A 19,429-nucleotide genomic window follows, 5' to 3' on the forward strand; every position below is an offset into this window, starting at 1 on the left:
GAGAGGGTACGTTTCTGGATGAGGTACCGAATATATTGCTTCCCCCTACTTATGCCTCCCGAGGAGATCACGAATTGAAAAATTAGACAGATTCGAGCGCGTACGGAGGCTTTCCGGCAGTCGTTCTTCCCGTGAACCATACGCGAATGGAACAGGAAAGGGAGGTAATGACAGTGGCACGTAAAGTGCCCTCCGCCACACACCGTTGGGTGGCTTGAGGAGTATAAATGTAGATGTAGATGTATAATTTCATGTGTTTCAGGGCCCAACTGTAGAACTGGGCATAAGAGTCTATGATTCAATAGACCACATCAGTAATTTTTAGGTAATTCTTCTGATATCCTTACATGAATATCAGTGTAGATGTGTAATATTCATAGGTACTTACTCTACTTTATTTTCCATATCCATCGCGCACTAAATGTCGCCTCTTCAGTATACAGCAGCTTTTACAACGCTGTACTTTGATAAAACCAAGTCTTGCAGGTGCACTGCATCGTACAAGAGTGTGCAGGGGAGAAGGTTATGTTGTATTTGGATTTCGTTACATCCGCATTAGTCGCCTTCTGCGTATCCCTATTTGTTTGGGTATTTTGCATTCGGAGACTTCTTATCTTTGACGACTGAGTGTTATCCAGGTAGGATGTGTGAGCGTATGTCCCAGAAAATCACTCTTTCAATTCGTACGTAGGAGTGACTCGTGTCTCCTGCCATAGATTTAGGCGTTTGGTCTACGGTGCCATTGTTGGAGTGTAGGTATGTTGAGAAAACTCTTCCTCGGCCTCAGGCTTGAGTTGTGAACAGTATGGTTATATAGTTTACGTTTTGGATCTTCTTTTAAATCGTGCTCTCTTGTTCTGGAGCTTAAATTGGTGTGGCTCTGCACTGGGTAGTGGGTAAACAGCGATCATAGGTGCATTTTTTATGCATCCAGTAACAATTCTTGCTGCATCATAGAGGGCAACATACTCGCTTCTAGTGAGGTGACGCTTCCCACACCTGCGAAGCATGTTCTTCCGCTGCAAAACGTTGAGACAGAGCCGTTGTTTGTATTACCTCGGGGTGCGCTCCCCATGATGTGCCTTAGTTTCCTCAGTAGATAGTATCTTGAAAATACTTTAATTAATTGCTATGTGTGTTTGAAAAAAAAAAAAAAAAAACAGTACAGACCTGTCTGACCTCCAGGGGGGATGACATTCATGTTCCAGGGCTACGTCCCCCCATCTGGTGTTAAGCTTCTATTTGGCATTTTTATTGCGGGGATTGAAACTGTCTAAACATTCATCTGTTTAGACAGTTTGTTCTATATCGTGTGTCCCTACCACTTTCGCGCAACGACGCTCTGAGCGTGTTTTTTAGGGAATTAACTAGTTTGAACCTGGGACGTGTTGCTGGTAAGGAGACGCCAGACCACACATACCATGTAGAATTCAGAAGAGTACAGTGATACTAGCGATGATATAACGAAATACTAAATGATCTCAGCGTCAGCTCCACTGCACTCCCTGTAAAAGAATCTTAATACTAACTAAATTTAGTGGAAAGGGTTCAAAGCTTTCCTATTTTTAGTTAGCTGGTAAAATAACGTCGAAAAAGCAGTTAAGTTTACCATTGGAAATTTTATTCTACTCACAAAACATCGTTTATAAATTGCACTATTGATAAAAGGAAATGTTTTAATACAGGATGGTAAAAACCAACTGCGTTCAACAAAAATGTGAACGAATATTCCCTGAATGGGTCTCCAAGTTCTACAATGGATCGAAGGATGACCTATGCCATATCACATCTATAATCTAGGTTTAAATTAAGTTTCACAAAAGAGTAAACTATCAAAATGGTCTACAGTGACCCTCAATTATCTTCAATTACTTATCTAACTTGTCGTAAATTACAGTGGCTGATGTGGCTTCTCAATAACTATATGAAAGAAAAATCATCGCGTTTCAGATCTGTTCTTCAAGTGGCAATTGTGAACACCATGAGTTTTAATTAACGATCAACACTAGTATTACGCAAAAAAGGGGGTGTAACAGATGAGACTTCTGCAGTTCTGAGTGAAGCCTGATGCGCTCAAAAATGCGGCATCGCGTGCGTTCATTACATTGTCGGTGTTTAGGCAGCGTCAGGGCGACAGCGGCCGGCGCACCAGCCATGTAGCTCGCCGTCTCGGAACTTAACTCTCTCCTAACTTCTCCTTACTACAATTTACCGAAGTTGGTTTAAAAAACTATCTGGCTGTGTTTTCATCTGACCAATCAGGGTCTCAATGATAACCTTAAACTCCGCCTACAAAAATTCTGTCTATCCAATGATAAACGTTATACTTTTCGTGGTGGGGCAATGTTTTTAAAGTTTGCAATGTAACAGAGACGCTAAAAAGTCTCACGCTAAAACCTACAGCTGGTGTGGTCCTTTTAGCGTTATCGTAAGATCTATACTGTTCTTCTGGAGGGCTTTATCTTTCAACATGGGCTGGGGGGTGGTCCTTGACGTACCTGAGACGCGAAAAATCTCACGCTAAAATTTGCGGGTGGTAGTGGCCCTTTTTGTATTATCGTAAGACCTGTACTGTTTTTCTGGAGGGCTCTAGCCTTTAACATGGGCTGGGGGGTGGTCCTTGACGTAACAGAGACGCGAAAAAGTCTCACGCTAAAACGTGTGGGTGGTAGACTTAGAGGAAGGCTGGCGACGTGGAGGGCCTTCTAGCTTAACACGGTTCTGCTCTCGGCTTCTGTCCTCGTTTCTCCCCTCGGAACTGCGTCTGCCTCACGGTGGGAAGGTACGACATGCATTTAGGCATTCTTGTGTTAGTCTGTGGCATTCCACTTGCTCACTCGTTACTTGTATTACTTTGGTTAATTTAATGTCACGATTTATTCGGAGTTATGTGACATACTACTAGATTTGCTTATCATGTCAGGGTTTTCGTGGAAGGTGTTGGATTTGCCTGACACCTTACAACTGCATCATTGGATCTTGTTCAGATTCTTTCTCAGATTTTTCTGCGAGAAATATATATATTCGAGGATTTTAGTTCTGCTACTTTAAACTCTTTCCTTGAGATCTGGTAATCGTGTCTCCGCATTGATGAGAGACTGCGTACCCTGTTGTCGCGGTGTATCGTCTTTACAGATACAAACGTTGTGTAACAGAGGGGCCAATACGGCTTCTTGGAGTAGTCCCTTTCTTTTAATATCTCAACCGCCTCTTTTTCTGTTGCAGTGTAACATAGGCCATACTCTGCGTTCTGTTGGATGAGGGGCTATCGACAGATGAGGACAGCAGAAAGTGAACCCGATAACAAAGTGATAGGTTGTAAGTAGGCTATTTATGTTTTCTTATTGGTGACGCCACATAGCGCTCTGTATGAAAAATCACTGGCTGTGCCGTGTGCAGTCTGTGGCTGGTTTGCATTGTTGTCTGCCATTGTAGTGTTGGGCAGCGGCAGCTGGATGCTAACAGTGCGTAGCGTTGCGCAGTTGGAGGTGAGCCGCCAGCAGTGGTGGATGTGGGGAGAGAGATGGCGGAGTTTTGAAATTTGTAATAATTGGAGTCATGAAGTGATATATATATTATGACTACTAAGGTAAATACATTGTTTGTTCTCTATTAAAATTTTTCATTTGCTAACTATACCTATCAGTAGTTAGTGCCTTCCATAGTTTGAATCTTTTATTTAGCTGGCAGTAGGGGCGCTCGCTGTATTGCAGTAGCTTGAGTAACGAAGATTTTTGTGAGGTAAGTGATTTGTGAAACGTATAGGTTAATGTTAGTCAGGGCCATTCTTTTGTAGGGATTTTTGGAAGTCAGATTGCGTTGCGCTAAAAATATTGTGTGTCAGTTTAAGCACAATCTTGTACAATTTTTCTAAGGGGACGTTTCAAGGTTACTACTGTAATATTTTAAGGCATGATGAAGCAGACGTATTAATAATGGTGGGAGAAGAGGACAGGATATTCCTCCTTTATCCGCTGTTATATTTGAAGCATACTTCTCAGCAGAGTAAAAGTGTATGGAAATGTAAATGTGGCTATTGAATAAAGCTGCTTCATAATTAAGGTCGTTATTTCACCAGTTCCATTTGATATGTCATTCAGTTCTTCCCACAGAAAGATATCAACTATTACCTCCCACTGACTTTTCAGTGCCAGTTTGAATAGTTTGTGAAAAAGACGGCCCATATCGCACTAAAAAGTTCAGTTTCGGTGATACTGTGCTCTGTATAAAACTTCATACTTTGAAAACCAGTCGGCAACAGTGCGATACCTAAACTGATACGGAGACACTTCTTAGTCACTGTGGCTGGTCGCTACTGCAATCCTAGTGTCCAGGGACTCGCTAGTTGTTGCGTAACCTATCACACCTTCTTGGTAAAATTTTTCTTGAGTAGGTTAATTTTGAACATTTTTTGTGCCATGAATATATATATTGAAAGTTAAAACTGTGCTTATTTCTATTAATGAAATATATAATGAAAACCGTACACCCGCTACATGGTAACGGTTTAATAGTTTCATATAAATGGTATTACCACATGATTTAAGACGTTTATCTCACTGGAAGACGAGACATTCAATTCCTGTTTGGTAAAATGCGGTAGGCCGCTGACGGATCAGCACCCGCACTCACTCTTCCACATCCTTGTCCGGCTGAAACCGATATCCACACATATCTTTCTTCAGATATAGCGAAGGAGTTAAAAATTACCCGTCGAAAGATTCTGTTTGTACGGAGGGTGTTGCAGTTTTTCCAAACGAAGAGCTGAAGCGTGGCTTCCGTCTGATTGGCAGTTTGGGGGAGGGCGTTTTTGTGCAACAGGATGATTCTGTCCGACAGAGTTCCTGGGCACTTTGACTTTATAGCGCACCACAGTTTCTGGAAAGTGTCTTCACAGCGCTGCTCATTGATTGTGGTTCCACCTTCGAGGACCTCCACGAGCACCCCTGCAGTCGATGAAGAAGATCATAATGGCTTTATCGGAATATGTTTGAACGCATTTTTATTTATTTGGTAACAGAGATGTGGGATGTTTCCACTATTGGCTTTGTCGTTTGGCGTCGGGTTTTCGGAATGCTACTGGACCAAATCATTCTGTTGTACGATAACACCCGACCTCCCGCTTCAGGGATTTGGTTGGAAAGCACTGCTACGTCGTACGTACAGCCTGGGTCATCCACCGTATGATTTTCACTTCTTTGGCGACCTGAAGGAAGACATGCGTGGACATCGGCCTAAGTTGGACGAGGAACTGCATGAGTGGGTGCGGTTGTGAATCCGTCAGCGGTCGACTGCGTTCTACGAAACAGGAGTGTACCGTTTCGTCTCACAGTGGAATAAATGTCTTATTGAGTGTGATAATTACTTTTTAATGCAGCGATACAATGATCCTCTTGTGATGGGTGTTTTGTTTTCATTTGATTGCCCCGTTATACATACCGTCATCTTACCTTTGTGGCAGTGTACAGGGTGGCTCATTGATCGTGACCGGGACAAATATCTCACGAAATAAGCGTCAAACGAAAAAACAACAAAGAATGAAACTTGTCTAGCTTGAAGAGGGAAACCAGATGGCGCTATGATTGTCCCGCTAGATGGCGCTGCCATAGGTCAAAACTGCGTTTTTTTAAAATAGGAATCCCCATTTTTTATTACATATTCGTGTAGTACGTAAGGAAATATGAATGTTTTAGTTGGACCACTTTTTCGCTTTGTGATAGATGGCGCTGTAATAGTCACAAACATATGGCTCAAAATTTTAGACGAACAGTTGGTAACACGTAGGTTCTTTAAATGAAAATACAGAACGTAGGTACGTTTGAACATTTTATTTCGGTTGTTTCAATGTGATACATGTACCTTTGTGAACTTATCATTTCTGAGAACGCATGCTGTTACAGCGTGATTACCTGTAAATACCACATAAATGCAATAAATGCTCAAAATGATGTCCATGAACCTCAATATACTTGGCAATACGATAAAATGCGGGCCAATTATCTCACCTCCAATAATGCCGCACCATACATTAACCCGCTAAGTTCGCTGATGTTCCACTTGTCGCATCCATTGTGGATTTTCCGTTGCCCAATAGTGCATATTACGCCGGTTTATTTTACCGCTGTTGGTCAATGACGCTTCGTCGCTAAATAGAACGCGTGCCAAAAAATCTGTCATCGGCCCGTAATTTCTCTTTTGCCCAGTGGCAGAACCGTACACGATGTTCAAATTCGTCGCCATGCAATTCCTAGTGAGTAGAAATATGGTACGGGAGCAACCGATGATGTAGCATTCTCAACACCGACGTTATTGAGATTCCCGATTTTCACCCAATTTTTCTGTTACTGGTGTGCGGATTAGCCGCGGCAGCAGCTTAAACCCTCTACTTGGGCATCATCATTTGTTGCAGGTCGTGGTTGACGTTTCACATGTGGCTGAACACTTCCTGTTTCCCTAAATAACGTTACTATCCGGCGAACGGTCCGGACACTTGGATGATGTCGTCCAGGATACCGAGCTGCATACATAGCATATGCCCTTTGGGCATTTTGATCACAATAGCCACACATCAACTCGAAATCGACCTTTTCCGCAATTGGTAAACGGTCCATTTTAACACGGGTAATGTATCACGAAGCAAATACCGCCCGCAATGGCGGAATGTTACGTGACACCACATACTTATAAGTTTGTGACTATTACAGCGCCATTTATCACAAAGCGAAAAAAGTGGTCCAACTAAAATATTCATATTTCTTTACATACTACACGAATATGTGATAAAAATGGGGGTTCCTACTTTTAAAAAAACGCATTTGGTATCCGTTTGACCAATGGCAGCGCCATCTAGCGGGCCAACCATAGAGCCATCTTGTTTCCCCCTTCAAGCTAGACGAGTTTCGTTCTTTGTAGTTTTTTCCTTTGATGCTTATTTCGTGAGATATTTGACCCTGTCACTATCAATGGACCACCCTGTATAAAGTCGCAACAGCGAACTAATAAACACACTGATGAGCAAAACAGTATAACCACTGGCATATTAAAACTGTGTGCCGGACCGAGACTCGAACTCGGGACCTTTGCCTTTCGCGGTCAAGTGCTCTACCAATTAAAGTTTTGAGGACGTGGAGTAAGTCGTGCTTGGGTTGCTCAGGTGGTAGAGCATTTGCTCGCCAAAGGCAAAGGTCCCGAGTTCGAGTCTCGGCCCGGCACATAGTTTTAATCTGTCAGGAAGTTTCATATCAGCGCACACTCCGCTGCAGAGTGAAAATCTCATTCTAGAAGTATAAACACTGCTCACTGATACACTGAATGCTGCCTGGTGGCGATATGGCAATTAATGTACCGATGATACTGACAAAGAGCGCGTTGTTACGGCCTGGGGCCTGTGAGCGAGCATCTCGGAAGTGTAGAAAGGTCATTGGCTGTTCACATGCTTCTGCCATGACCATTTACGGAAGTGGATGAAAGGCCGTGAAACCACGTGCAGTTGACGAGATATTCGACATCCACTCTGCATTACAGAAGCATGCAGGTGTTTATAAAGCCTCAAATGTGGCGTTTAGAGTCAGATCTGACGAAGTGGATGAAAGGCCGTGAAACAACGTGCAGGTGACGAGATATTCGACATCCACTCTGCATTACAGAGCATGCAGGTGTCTATAAAGCCGCGTATGTGGCGTTTAGAGTGAGACCTGACGAAGAGTACAATGATCATGGAGGTACAAGTGTTTCAGAGCTCACTGATGAACAAGGGGCTTCAAGCATGTGCCCCATACGTATTACGATTTCACCCAACAAAATAATAAATCAGGATTTCACCGTGTATCGATATAAATATGTCGCATGGGCTGGTGAGTTACCATTTTTCTTACACCAGGAAGATGATCGCCTACGGATTCGTCATCATCAAGGCGAACAGCAGCTCTAAACATGCACTGAACCATTTGCGCAGGTTGGTGGTGGAGTATTATGCTACTGGAGGACATTCACCTTGTCTTCCATAGGACCTATGGTAGTAATCAAGGCTCAGTCAAGCCTCTGGACTACGTGAACGTTAATCTGGACCAAATGTATCGCATCATTCCTGTTGTCTTTATTGACGACGATGGTATCATCCAGCAAGGAAACTGTAATTGTTACATTACCAGTGCCCACCCGGTTGGCCGTGCGATCTTAGGCACGGCTTTCCGGGCGTGAAGGAGCGCCTGGTCCCCGGCACGAATCCGCCCGGCGGATTTGTGTCGAGGTCCGGTGACCCTGCCAGTCTGTGGATGGTTTTTAGGCGGTTTTCCATCTGGCTCGGCGAATGCGGGCTGGTTCCCCTTATTCCGCCTCAGTTCCACTATGTCGGCGATTGCTGCGCAAACCAGTTCTCCACGTACTCGTACACCACCATTACCCTACCACGCAAACATAGGGGTTACACTTGTCTGGTGTGAGACGTTCCTTGGGGGGTCCACAGGGGGCCGAACCGCACAATAACCCTGGGACGGGGTGGGGCGGCGGAGGGGTGAAGTGGACTGCGGTAGTCATCGTGGGGTTGTGGACCACTGCGGCTGCGGCGGGGACGGAGCCTCTCCATCGTTTCTAGGTCCCCGGTTACAATACAATACAATACTATACATTGCTAGTGGTTTCTGAGCGTGTTAGTGGACTCACGTTGATGTATTTACCGTCAAATTCGTGTTTTCTAAGTCCGATGGAACACATGTGGGAATATATAGAGCGCCAGATCTGCGGCCATTAACCACCAGTATGTAATTTAATGGTTTTGTGTAACCAATGTCTACAGATCTGGTGCCATATACCTCCGAAAAGATAACAAGGGCTTTTAGAATGGTTCAAATGGTTCTGAGCACTATGCGACTTAACTTCTGAGGTCATCAGTCGCCTAGAACTTACAACTAATTAAACCTAACTAACCTAAGGACATCACACACGTCCATGCCCGAGGCAGGATTCGAACCTGTGACCGTAGCGATCGCTCGGTTCCAGACTGTAGTGCCTAGAACCGCACGGCCACTCCGGCCGGCGGCTTTTAGAATGCTGGAGTACATGCCATCGCGGCCGTCGCGGCTGTATACTGTGCCAGTGATGTACCAACACAGTATTAAACAGCGGTTCATAATGCTTTAGGTCATGTGTGTGGTAAACGTGCTTTGATATTATGCTGAGGGTACGTGAGCAGGAGACTTGTTGAATACTCACGGAGGCATCCCTGCTGGTCCTGTGAGATGGTGGCCAGGCCCCAGTAGCCAGGCAGGCAACGGTCACAGCGGGAGCCACCGACGCCTGGCCGGCACAAGCACCCGCCTTGTCCAGTGCAGCTTCCTGGTAGTGACCCTGCATCATTCAAACACAACCGCTACGCTAGAGTCTCACTTCCTGTCGAATACTGTCGCTCAGACAAAATCCAGAAAACATTACTCTAATCTACTCTTACTGGTAGAAACATCAGGCACCTCTTTAATTTCGCTTTAGAGACCTTGCAATATTATTGGCTTTCAGATACTTTGCACATGAGATAATTGTCATTACAGAAAAGGACAGCCAACGAGCTATAACTCGTATAGATGCTAAGCATCACAGCGTGAGAGTAAGGAGATGAAATTTTTTTTTAATGTGTGTCTATACCAAGACGCGCGCCCAGCACTTAAATACTCTAAATAAACACTATGACGTGCTGGGCGCAGATACTTAAAATCATTAGTGCAGCGCTTGATAGCATGAAGCTGCAAAACAGAAGAAAGAACAATATATCTTTTGTTAAGAAATATTCTAGAGACTTCATTATTCCTTGTACTTTTGGTCGCCGACGTATTAAGACGTACTAGATAGCACTGCTATAAGTTGTATTTTTATTTTGCGTAAAAAAATGTGAAACGACGAACAAACATGTCGGTGACTCGGATGTGGATACAATGTACTTACGCACACTCAAGGAAATTTAATTTTAAGAAGAAACGGACTGACAAAGCATCGATTATTTACAAAAGAAATATTAGATATAAGTCTTGCATTTATTCTGTATTTGTCAATGTGTAGAAGTTTGAAGCCAATTTGTTCAAAACATATCAATATTTTACTATGCATTAATTTTCTACTTATTATTTTCTTTCACTAACCAAAAATGATGTTCAAATTCTATCTGAGCTTCGTTACGGGTTCGCTCTTTATCGTGGTGTCTCGATTGTATTCGGGAGACCACTAACGTGTTCAACTTCTGATCTGTTAATATTTCTGTTACGAAATTCCATTAATTTTCATTCATTTCCATTTTTATATTAAAATAGGTCAATTAGCTATTTTCATCGAAGATTCTGATTGTGTGAAGACAATCCGGGTCAAAAGGTCAATTAAGAAAACCCGTTTGCGTAATAACGTCTCCTGAACAGAGTGGTGAACCGACGCATCGGTGATCAATTAATAATCTTTCTCTCCTTCCAAGTCGTACTGAAATATGGCCACACGGGATAGCCGTAAGTACGCAATCTGGTGTTAGGTTGCATTTTACCAGTAAATATTACCAACCAACAGTTACAGCATCATTATTATTAATAAGCAAGTTCCTAACGCCAGAACCTGTAAACATTGCAGTTATGTGATACTGCACACTTCAAATACCTGATGATACTGAAGTGATGTGTATGTGGCAGTCGAGTGTATGGAATTAGTGCAGTAGAATGGGTCGACGAGTATATGTTGTAGAATAGCAGAAAGGAACTACTGTGTTTAGATTTTCTCAGTGTCACACTGTCAGTCAAGTTCCCAATGAAGTTAATGACGCGAACAGGAAATGATATCCAACTAGCAACTAGCAGTCGTATGACATGACATAAGAACGGTGGTGACAGCAGGATTCTAATCGATAAGAAAAGCTGCTGTAAATGAATGCTGGTACACTACAGCCATTTTCGAGCAAACACTACTATGGACATTCGAGGTCGGATACCCTTAAAATTACCACTGATCACAGGGTCACATACAGTTGCAATTACACAGTGGCCCACAGTAACAGACACGGGACAGTGGATGGCTGGAGACGAGTTGCGATTTTTAATTTATTTATTTGTGTGGTGGCACGGGGAATAAAATCGATTCCCAAGTACACAAGATCAAGTGTTTTTAAAGTGTAACACCGAGCGAGGTGGTGGAGTGGCTGGCACACTGGACTCGCATTCGGGAGGACGACGGTTGAATCCCGCAGTCCGGCCATTCTGATTTAGGTTTTCCGTGATTTCCCTAAATAGCTCCAGGGAAATGCCGGGATGGTTCCTTTGGAAGGGCACGGCCGAGTTCCTTCCCCGTCCTTCCCTAATCCGTATGAGACCGATGACCTTGCTGTGTGGTCTCCTCCTCCAAAACCAACCAACTTTAAAGTGTAACGAAATACTGGCTACACACAAAATATCTAAAGGCAGCATAATTATGCTTCAATAACACTTCTCAATTCTTTGGGTCAGCTGCAAGAAGAGATAACACTGGGCAAGTAACCATAGTTACTTATGAGTTACAAGAAGAGGTTGCGTATGAATATACATTGTCTTTGTCGGCGTCTGGTTGGACAATGATTGTGAACCAATAATTAGCCTAGTTATTTCACCAGTTCCATTTGATTTGTCATCCAGTTCTTCCCACACAAAGATATCAACTATTTCCTCAGACTGACTTTTCAGTGTCCGGTTTCAATAATTTGTGAAACAGACGGCCTATATCGCACTACAAAGTTCATTTTCGGTGATACAGTGCTCTGTATAAAACTTCATGTTTTGAATACCACTCGGCAACAGTGCGATTGCTAAACTGCTATCGGATGGACGCTACTACGAGATGTAATAGAGCAGGGACATGGAATTCTTTCAATATATTTGTCTAGGTAACATATTTAAGTGTTAAGCATTACAAGATCACAGGTAAATGTAAGCACGAGAAAAGCTACTGAAAATGTGAAATGCTGGTGCACTAATAACCGGTGTAATCGTCAGAATTTTGAATACAAGCAGGTAAACGTGTATGCCTTGTGTTGTACAGGTGCTGGACGCTAGTTTGTGGCACAGAGTTCCAAGCCTGTGGCAGTTGGTCGTCCTATACATGGACGGTTAGTGCTATTTGAGAATGACGCTGGAGTTGTCGTCTGATGATGTCCCATATTCGTACGTACTAGATTGAAGTTCGAGCTGGCCAAGGCAACACGTCGACACTGTGTGGAGCATGTTGGGTTACAACAGCGGTGTAAGGGCGAGCGTTAACCTCTTCGAAAACACTCTACTGGAATGCCGTTCATGAATGGCAGCACAACAGGTCGAATGACCAGATAGGCGTACAAGTTGGCAGTCAGAGTGCGTGGAATAACCACAAGAGTGCTCCTACGGCCATACAAAATCGCACCCCCAGGCCATAACTCTAGGTGTAGGTCCAATGTGTCTAGCTCGCTGAGAGGCTGGTTGCAGACTATCAACTGGCCTCCTTCTAACCAACAACCGCCAATCACTGGCATCGAAGCAGAACCAGATTTCGTCAGAGACCTCCACCCTGCCCTTAAATGAGCTCCCATTTGACACCACTGAAGTCGCATATGGCAGTGGTTTGCAGTCAGTGGAATGCACGATACGGGGCGTCCGGCTCGGAACTGTGTTTTAAGTAATCGATTTGAAACAGTTAGGTGTGTCATTGTAGCGCCAACTAGTGCTCAGATTGCTGCTGAAATGGGACTCGATGCGTCAGAGCCATACATCGACGTGCGGAGCTCTGTCTTCTTGTGTCCGTACATTCTCGTACCCACCACTTTCAGCAATCACACACTGTTGTTTCTGCAGTACCGCAGAAGGGACGTCCACTTTCTCATAACCCTATTACCTTATTAAACGACCTAGTTCATTCTCAGTGAGGTATTGATAATGGCGTTTTTGTCGCCTTTAACGCATATGTGACTAACATCAGTTCACCACGTCCAATATGAAAGGTAACTAACAATCACGACCGTTACAAGATGTCTTTAAAGCAAACTTGATCTGCATCGTCATAGAGGATCTCTTAGCTTCACTCTTATGTGACTGGCGCAAAATCTGATTGGACATCATGTTTCTCATGTTGAAACACACTTACCAAGTTCTTTTTATGGTGTACAACTCGTTCTTGGTGTTGCGGATTTTTACGTCAGTGTATTTGTACATAATTTTTTTTACGTTATGGTCATGAAACACTGTGACTGTGATGAATGAAGTTTTATAAAATAACTGCAACCAGTCGGCGTTTGTGATGGTTCAATTTTTATTTTATTATAACTGGTCTCGTATCGCTTTGTGATTCAACTTCGGATGGCACACATTTTCAGTCGTTGTTTGCAGCATGAAGAGTTATTAACATGCATCGATTAATCATGGTGCAGAATATAATTTATGCTGAAGTCAAAGCACTACTTTAGCACAAGCAACAACCGTTATTTTGTTTCGATGTTGTATGCAACGTAAATTCTAGTTGTGAAGTATTGATATTGATGTGTTGATTCTTTACTTTCGTTTTTGAAATTAAAGGAAAATATCAAAGTCTACTCTTTATTTGTTTCAGCAAATGCTGAAGTGTCCGGCAACAGTCGTCCCCTTACTGTCCAGAATCTCAGCATGCCGACTGTCATAAACTGCAAGTTGGTTACTCAACAATTTTTGTACATTTACAACGAATCGTATTTATTAAAGGGAAACAGTGTTTTTAAATTAATTATCCTTTTTGCACTTTAATTTCCTACCTTCCATAAAGCTTTTCATTAACCTAGTTATTTTATAACTCAATTTAATTTGTAATGTGTCATTTTCATGCCATTTTATCGATATTTATATGTTATTTTAGTGATTTATTTCATGTATTTTATGTTATAAAACGCAGGCCCTGCGGTAGAGGTATTTTTAATATTCGTAAACGAAATAAACTGACAGCAGGGGCAGCGGAACCCACTGCCTCCCTCCACCTTCTCGCCCTGCTGACACCACTGAGTTAATGTGATCCAATCTGTTAAATGTGTGCAGGAACCGGAAAATAAGTTCCTAAAGTTCATCATTGATCAGAAGCAGAATTATTGATCATTGTGTACAGCTACATACAACTTATTTTCTGCTACTATTATTATTGGGTTAGTTTACCTAATGAACTCGTATTATTACTTGTGACATTGATAATGACATGTATGTTTATAAATTTCAGACCGAATGTTGGTATTCACTGCCGCGCCTTAGACACAAATCGATGACGTGAGTTTTGTAAACATGTCTGTTACAGTTTTGACGCCAAAAAATCATCTTACTGTCACTACTTGATGAGCAGAAAATGTAGCTAGTACTTTTATAGTTTTTTTCCATTTCTTTTACATTTCAGTAGTGGGACAGTACATTCGGGTTAATGGATGTGATTCATAGTCCAGTAGTTTTCCCGAGTTGAAATCTTTTTCAGTATGGCACTTTATGAGTGTTTTCAGCTTCTTCTAAGAATAATCTCACACTTACGAATTTATTTGCGTTTCACTGACGTGAGTTCTACTTAGGTACATAAAACTCACGTCATGTGTGTATCATTACCTGTGCGTCCTAAAAACCAATCTTTGGCCAGCGATTGGTCCTTTGTTTACAGGTCAAAGAACTTGTTACTTGATAAAGTGCGTCAACAATCCCTTTATGTCTGTTGCAGAACCCGATCATTTTTTGCTTTTATTAGTCACCTTTACTGATGATTTGGATGTTGTTATTTGTCGTACACGTAAGTATGACAATTTTTTGGAACGTCTTTGGAGTTTTAAACTTTGTGCCGGACTGGTAATCGGACCTGGGAAATTTTTTAAAGTCTCAAATTCAAGTCTTAGTTGGGTACACAGTTTTATTCTGCCAGGAAGTCAACACTAAGCTCATACACCGCTAAAGAGTGAAATTTCATTCTGAAGACCCTTTTGGTATTCTTTGGGCAGCAATTAATATCTAAAGTATTAATCGTGAAGTAAAATGGTAGACCATGAACTCCCCTGTAGATTATTCCTGTGTAATTTGTCTATTGTTTGTGCCATAATTCTTAGCAGTTTCACTTTCATCTTTGTCTCTTACTGTTCCAAATAGAAATAAGTTGAAAAAATTTCACAAGCCACATCTTGACGTCTTAGTTTACTTGTGAGCTGAAGCACAACTCTCGCTTAATCTCAGTGTTTGTCATTTCATAATTAAATTATCAGTTGTTGCATAAAGTGCTATTTGAAATGAACTTTCTTTGTTAGTAGTTCTGGCGGCTGTGTACCTTGTAATTCCAGTGGTATTCTTGACAACTTGGCTGCAGAAAGGTGGCTGTGTTGCAGAAGTGGACGTAGCCGGTATTCCATAGAAGAAAAATAGTGTATTGTTGACAGAATGCTGACTGTATAAAACATCGTAATACTGACTCTCAGAACCATGTATGGTCTTCCGAGTCACAAGGGTTCACAATCGCTTCTATCTCAGCATCACTAGTGATTTATTTGCTATGATGAGTATTCATATACGTTACAACACTACAGCAACTGAGCAACGCAGAGAACACTCTGTCAATGGTATTTCATATGAAAAATAATGCAAAAGAGATCATTTGTTTATAATTCATCCATTGTTATATGAAAGTAAATACTCGATATCAGTCATGTGTAACATGCCAGTAGAACCCAGAAAAGATTCTACTATTAGTTGTGTCGTGTAGAACTTTGTATATAATGGTAAGGAGAGGTGGGCTGCGGAGTGGAGCAGCAACTGTTGTCGTAGAAAGCAGGACAGTAGCAGAAATGATTAGCGAACGAGTTAACGCAAGAGAACAGAGGATTTACTTAATCTTTATTTCTCCAAGCAGAAGAAGATTTAATTCAAATAGTGCAGCAAGAAAGAGAGTCCAGCTCATCGATGTTAACAAAGAAGAGTCTCAATGTACTAAGAATTAACTATGTTGTTGGAGCCATTACTAAATGGCGTTTGCGTAGCGTCACGCTAAGATGCGGCTCCGAGTGCAAGCGGGTTGTGTGTCTGCCACTGGCCATCCTATACTGCAATGGCTGTGGGCGCTTGTGGTCCAGAGCCGCTGGCAGAGGTGTACACATTCCTCTTTCGACGTGCCCAAACTTGCCTGCTAGCTAGGCAGGCAAGCTGCCGTGCGTTATCAGCCGAATGGGCAGGCGCTTTACTTCCGTCCGAGCACAAGCTCTGCCCAACCGAAGTAGGCTGAAGGAATCTTGCTTGCCTGCCCGTGTTCCCGCTGTGCTACGCTGCGCTACGTAACATTTTGTACTCTACGTTTTCATAGCTCTGTTATGAGCAGCTTTCGGAAGTTGATAAACATACTTATTTTACCTGAGTGTCACAAGACGAAATTCAGTGAAACACGTATTTGTTTTGGGTTATTGTAAGCCAGAAAATGGTGGATTTCATTTGCCCTTTTTTCTGCTTTTCGGCTCTTTTCGTGGTTATTTATTTAATCCAATATGAACGGTGTTCTCTGCAATTTCACTCTCTTTCGATTATTACTGGCTATTCTCAATCATGTCATCTCCAATATTTGTTTTATGTAGTAAGTAGATCCATGTCTTTGCAACTGAATGCCGGCCGGAGTGGTCGAGCGGTTCTAGGCGCTTCACTCTGGAACCGCGCGACCGCTACGTTCACAGGTTCGAATCCTGCCTCGGGCATGGATGTGTGTGATGTTCTTAGGTTAGTTAGGTTTAAGTAGTTATAAGTTTTCGGGGACTGATGGCCTCAGATATTCAGTCCCATAGTGCTCAGAGCCATTTGTACCATTTTTGAGCACCTAAAAACCTAAAGATGTCTGTTATACTACAACGCCAAGTAAAGAGAACTTTTTGACGTCTCCTTTCTGTAACCTTACTATGTTCCGGCCAATTATGAGGCCAGCTACATAAATTTTAATTAAGTTTTCTAGTATGTGTTTTGCGCGTTCGCTAAATTCATTGTAAGTGGCAAAAACAGTTTACTCTAATTTCCCAAATGCATCGTAGCAAACACGAATGTCGTTTTTCATAAAATGTTAATATAAAACGCATATATCTGAAAGTAGAAGCTTTGCTTTCACACTAAGCTTTCTTCGCACTACGTTGTATAACACCAGAATATTGTTTTTAATATCCACTGAGGCATATATTTTTTCCTTTTTCAATCAATGTTTGATCTAAATTTAGAAATTCTATGTACTGCTAAATAGCTTCAAGTGCACGCACTTGTCAGCCACTAAATATCTGTCCTCCTCCTAACAAGAAGCTGCTGGTAAAATTTACATACATGTCGCACCATACTTGAGGTCCCCGAATGATTGTTCAGTAACGTTCTACAGAATTTGCACTGCGAAAATCCTACCGATTTGTTTCAAGCTACCTCATAAACATACGACAACTTCTCTCCCGCTGGATTTGCGCTCTGTTTCTTGACTGGTATGTATTTCCAAATTCTTAATTTCTCCTCAGTCTTCTCTAAGTATGGTTTATTCGTTTTTCTGCTCCATACCTCAACAAATATATACGTTGGATTGATAGTGCAGCCTGTTGTCAGGTGCGACAGGCTGAACGGGTATCCTGGAGCTTGCCAAGCTTGCGGAAACCCAATTTCACCTGCTTCAACCTGTGCTTTGGTACACATGTACTCCTGTGTTATCGTTGGGCTGTTCTACTGGTTGTAGCAGAGATAGGGGCAGGCAGGCTGGAAGATGAATTTGCACACCTCTGGCCGCTGGAGGCCTGGCTCAGAAAGCGTGCTCCATTATGTCTTCCGGATCCCGCACGACCGCAGTCGGTTTTGGACGGAAACTTGCAATTCCGCCACCAACCCAAAGACGCCGGAAGGGGGGTACCGATATGTGATATATAACATTTGGGACGAAACTACTGTAACGTTCAGAAACATTTTTGATTCTCAAATAGCTCTTGCAGTGAAAGACAAACACAGTGACTTTCATAAACATATATCAAATTATAACAAAGGCAATAATTAAACAGTAATGCTCTTCTGGAGACCGTAAAAGAACAGCAGTATTCAGATTAATATGCAGACTGGTATTTGAGGTGAGTGTCTGGAAGTCAATGTGACCTCCCAGCACGTGTGATAGGTATCGTCTGGAAGAGCATTTTTCAGAACGCTGCTGCAAAATTACTAACTGACATTATCCGACAAAAAAAGCATGTATGAGGGCTATTAACTATAAATGGTACGTAACAACACTGCGGGTGTATTTGAAGTCCTTATTCGAAAACAATCGCCAGAGGCTGAACACTACTATGCCACTGTTTCACGAGCCGAAGGATTATGCTGGTGCAGAATCACTCCCTCCGTGAGCAAGCCGGGCAGTTTGCTCTTGATGGAATTGCTTAGACTACGGAGTGTCTCACAGTACACGTCGCTGTTCATAGTCTATTCGTGCTCGGGTAATTCGGTAAGTATCAGACCACGCACGTCAAGAAAAACGGTGAGCATCACCTTGCCCACTAACGGCACAGCTTTGTTATTTTTAGGGGAGGTGACGACCCAAGCTTCGTGTCCCTAGATGTCTCACTACGTTATCCCAGAGCGGCATATGCATATTTTTCCCTATAAATATCTCACTACGTTGTCCCAAGGTGGCATATGCAGGTGTCAACCGGTTTGGTTGTTACGTCTCTTCGTACCTTATCGTTTAAACAAGAAAAATGGTTCAAATGGCACTATGGGACTCAACTGCTGTGGTCATCAGTCCCCTAGAACTTAGAACTACTTAAACCTAAATAACATAAGGACATCACACACATCCATGCCCGAGGCATAATTCGAACCTGAGACCATAGCAGTCGCACGGTTCCGGACTGCTCGCCTAGAACCGCGAGACCACCGCGGCCGGCTATCGTTTAAACAGTCCTTACAATTTACCAATGAAGCGACCTCGTAAAATTTAGATTCTATTGTTAGAAGTGCAATGAATGAAATCTATAAATCTGTAAATAATTACAGGGCGACCACTTCCATATTTCGCTGGCCTCAATCCTTCTCTGGTTATCTATGTGTGCAGAGAAACAACTTATTTATGCAGTGTAAATTTACTACGAAGAGACACTTTAGGAAAGTGTCGTGGTTGCCTGTGAAACGCTTTGGGTGTGTCTGAAGGAGTGTGACTCTGCATGATTCTACGAGTGCATGCGTGCGTGGAAATAAGCGAAGAACGTTTTCTACACTTGTTAGAATTTATAGGGAGAGGACAGTTGTTAAAATGTTAGTTGCACTCGATAAGATGATTTCGCCCATTCCATTTCTGAAAACCCAGCCGTAAGCGATATTCCACGTAATGTGGCGCAGTGACTAGTATCTCTGGGTGGCGTGCCGCGGGTCGCTAGATCAAACTAAACTACCAGAAATTATTTCTTATTTAGTATTAATCACTTCTGGAAGGTTCTGGAAAT

At 42.5% G+C, this 19,429-nt stretch overlaps 1 protein-coding gene across 1 annotated transcript in view; it reads right to left on the reverse strand.

Moving 5' to 3' along the window:
• LOC126297987 (agrin-like) overlaps positions 1–19,429 on the reverse strand; it is a 187,733-nt gene that overhangs the window by 85,291 nt on the left and 83,013 nt on the right. Inside the window, exon 5 of the mRNA XM_049989300.1 lies at positions 9,211–9,345. Within this exon, the coding sequence (XP_049845257.1) occupies positions 9,211–9,345 (135 nt within the window). The remainder of the gene's footprint in view (positions 1–9,210; positions 9,346–19,429) is intronic.

The sequence above is a fragment of the Schistocerca gregaria genome, chromosome X, assembly GCF_023897955.1.
Source record: "Schistocerca gregaria isolate iqSchGreg1 chromosome X, iqSchGreg1.2, whole genome shotgun sequence".
NCBI classification, from domain to species: Eukaryota; Metazoa; Arthropoda; class Insecta; order Orthoptera; family Acrididae; genus Schistocerca; species Schistocerca gregaria.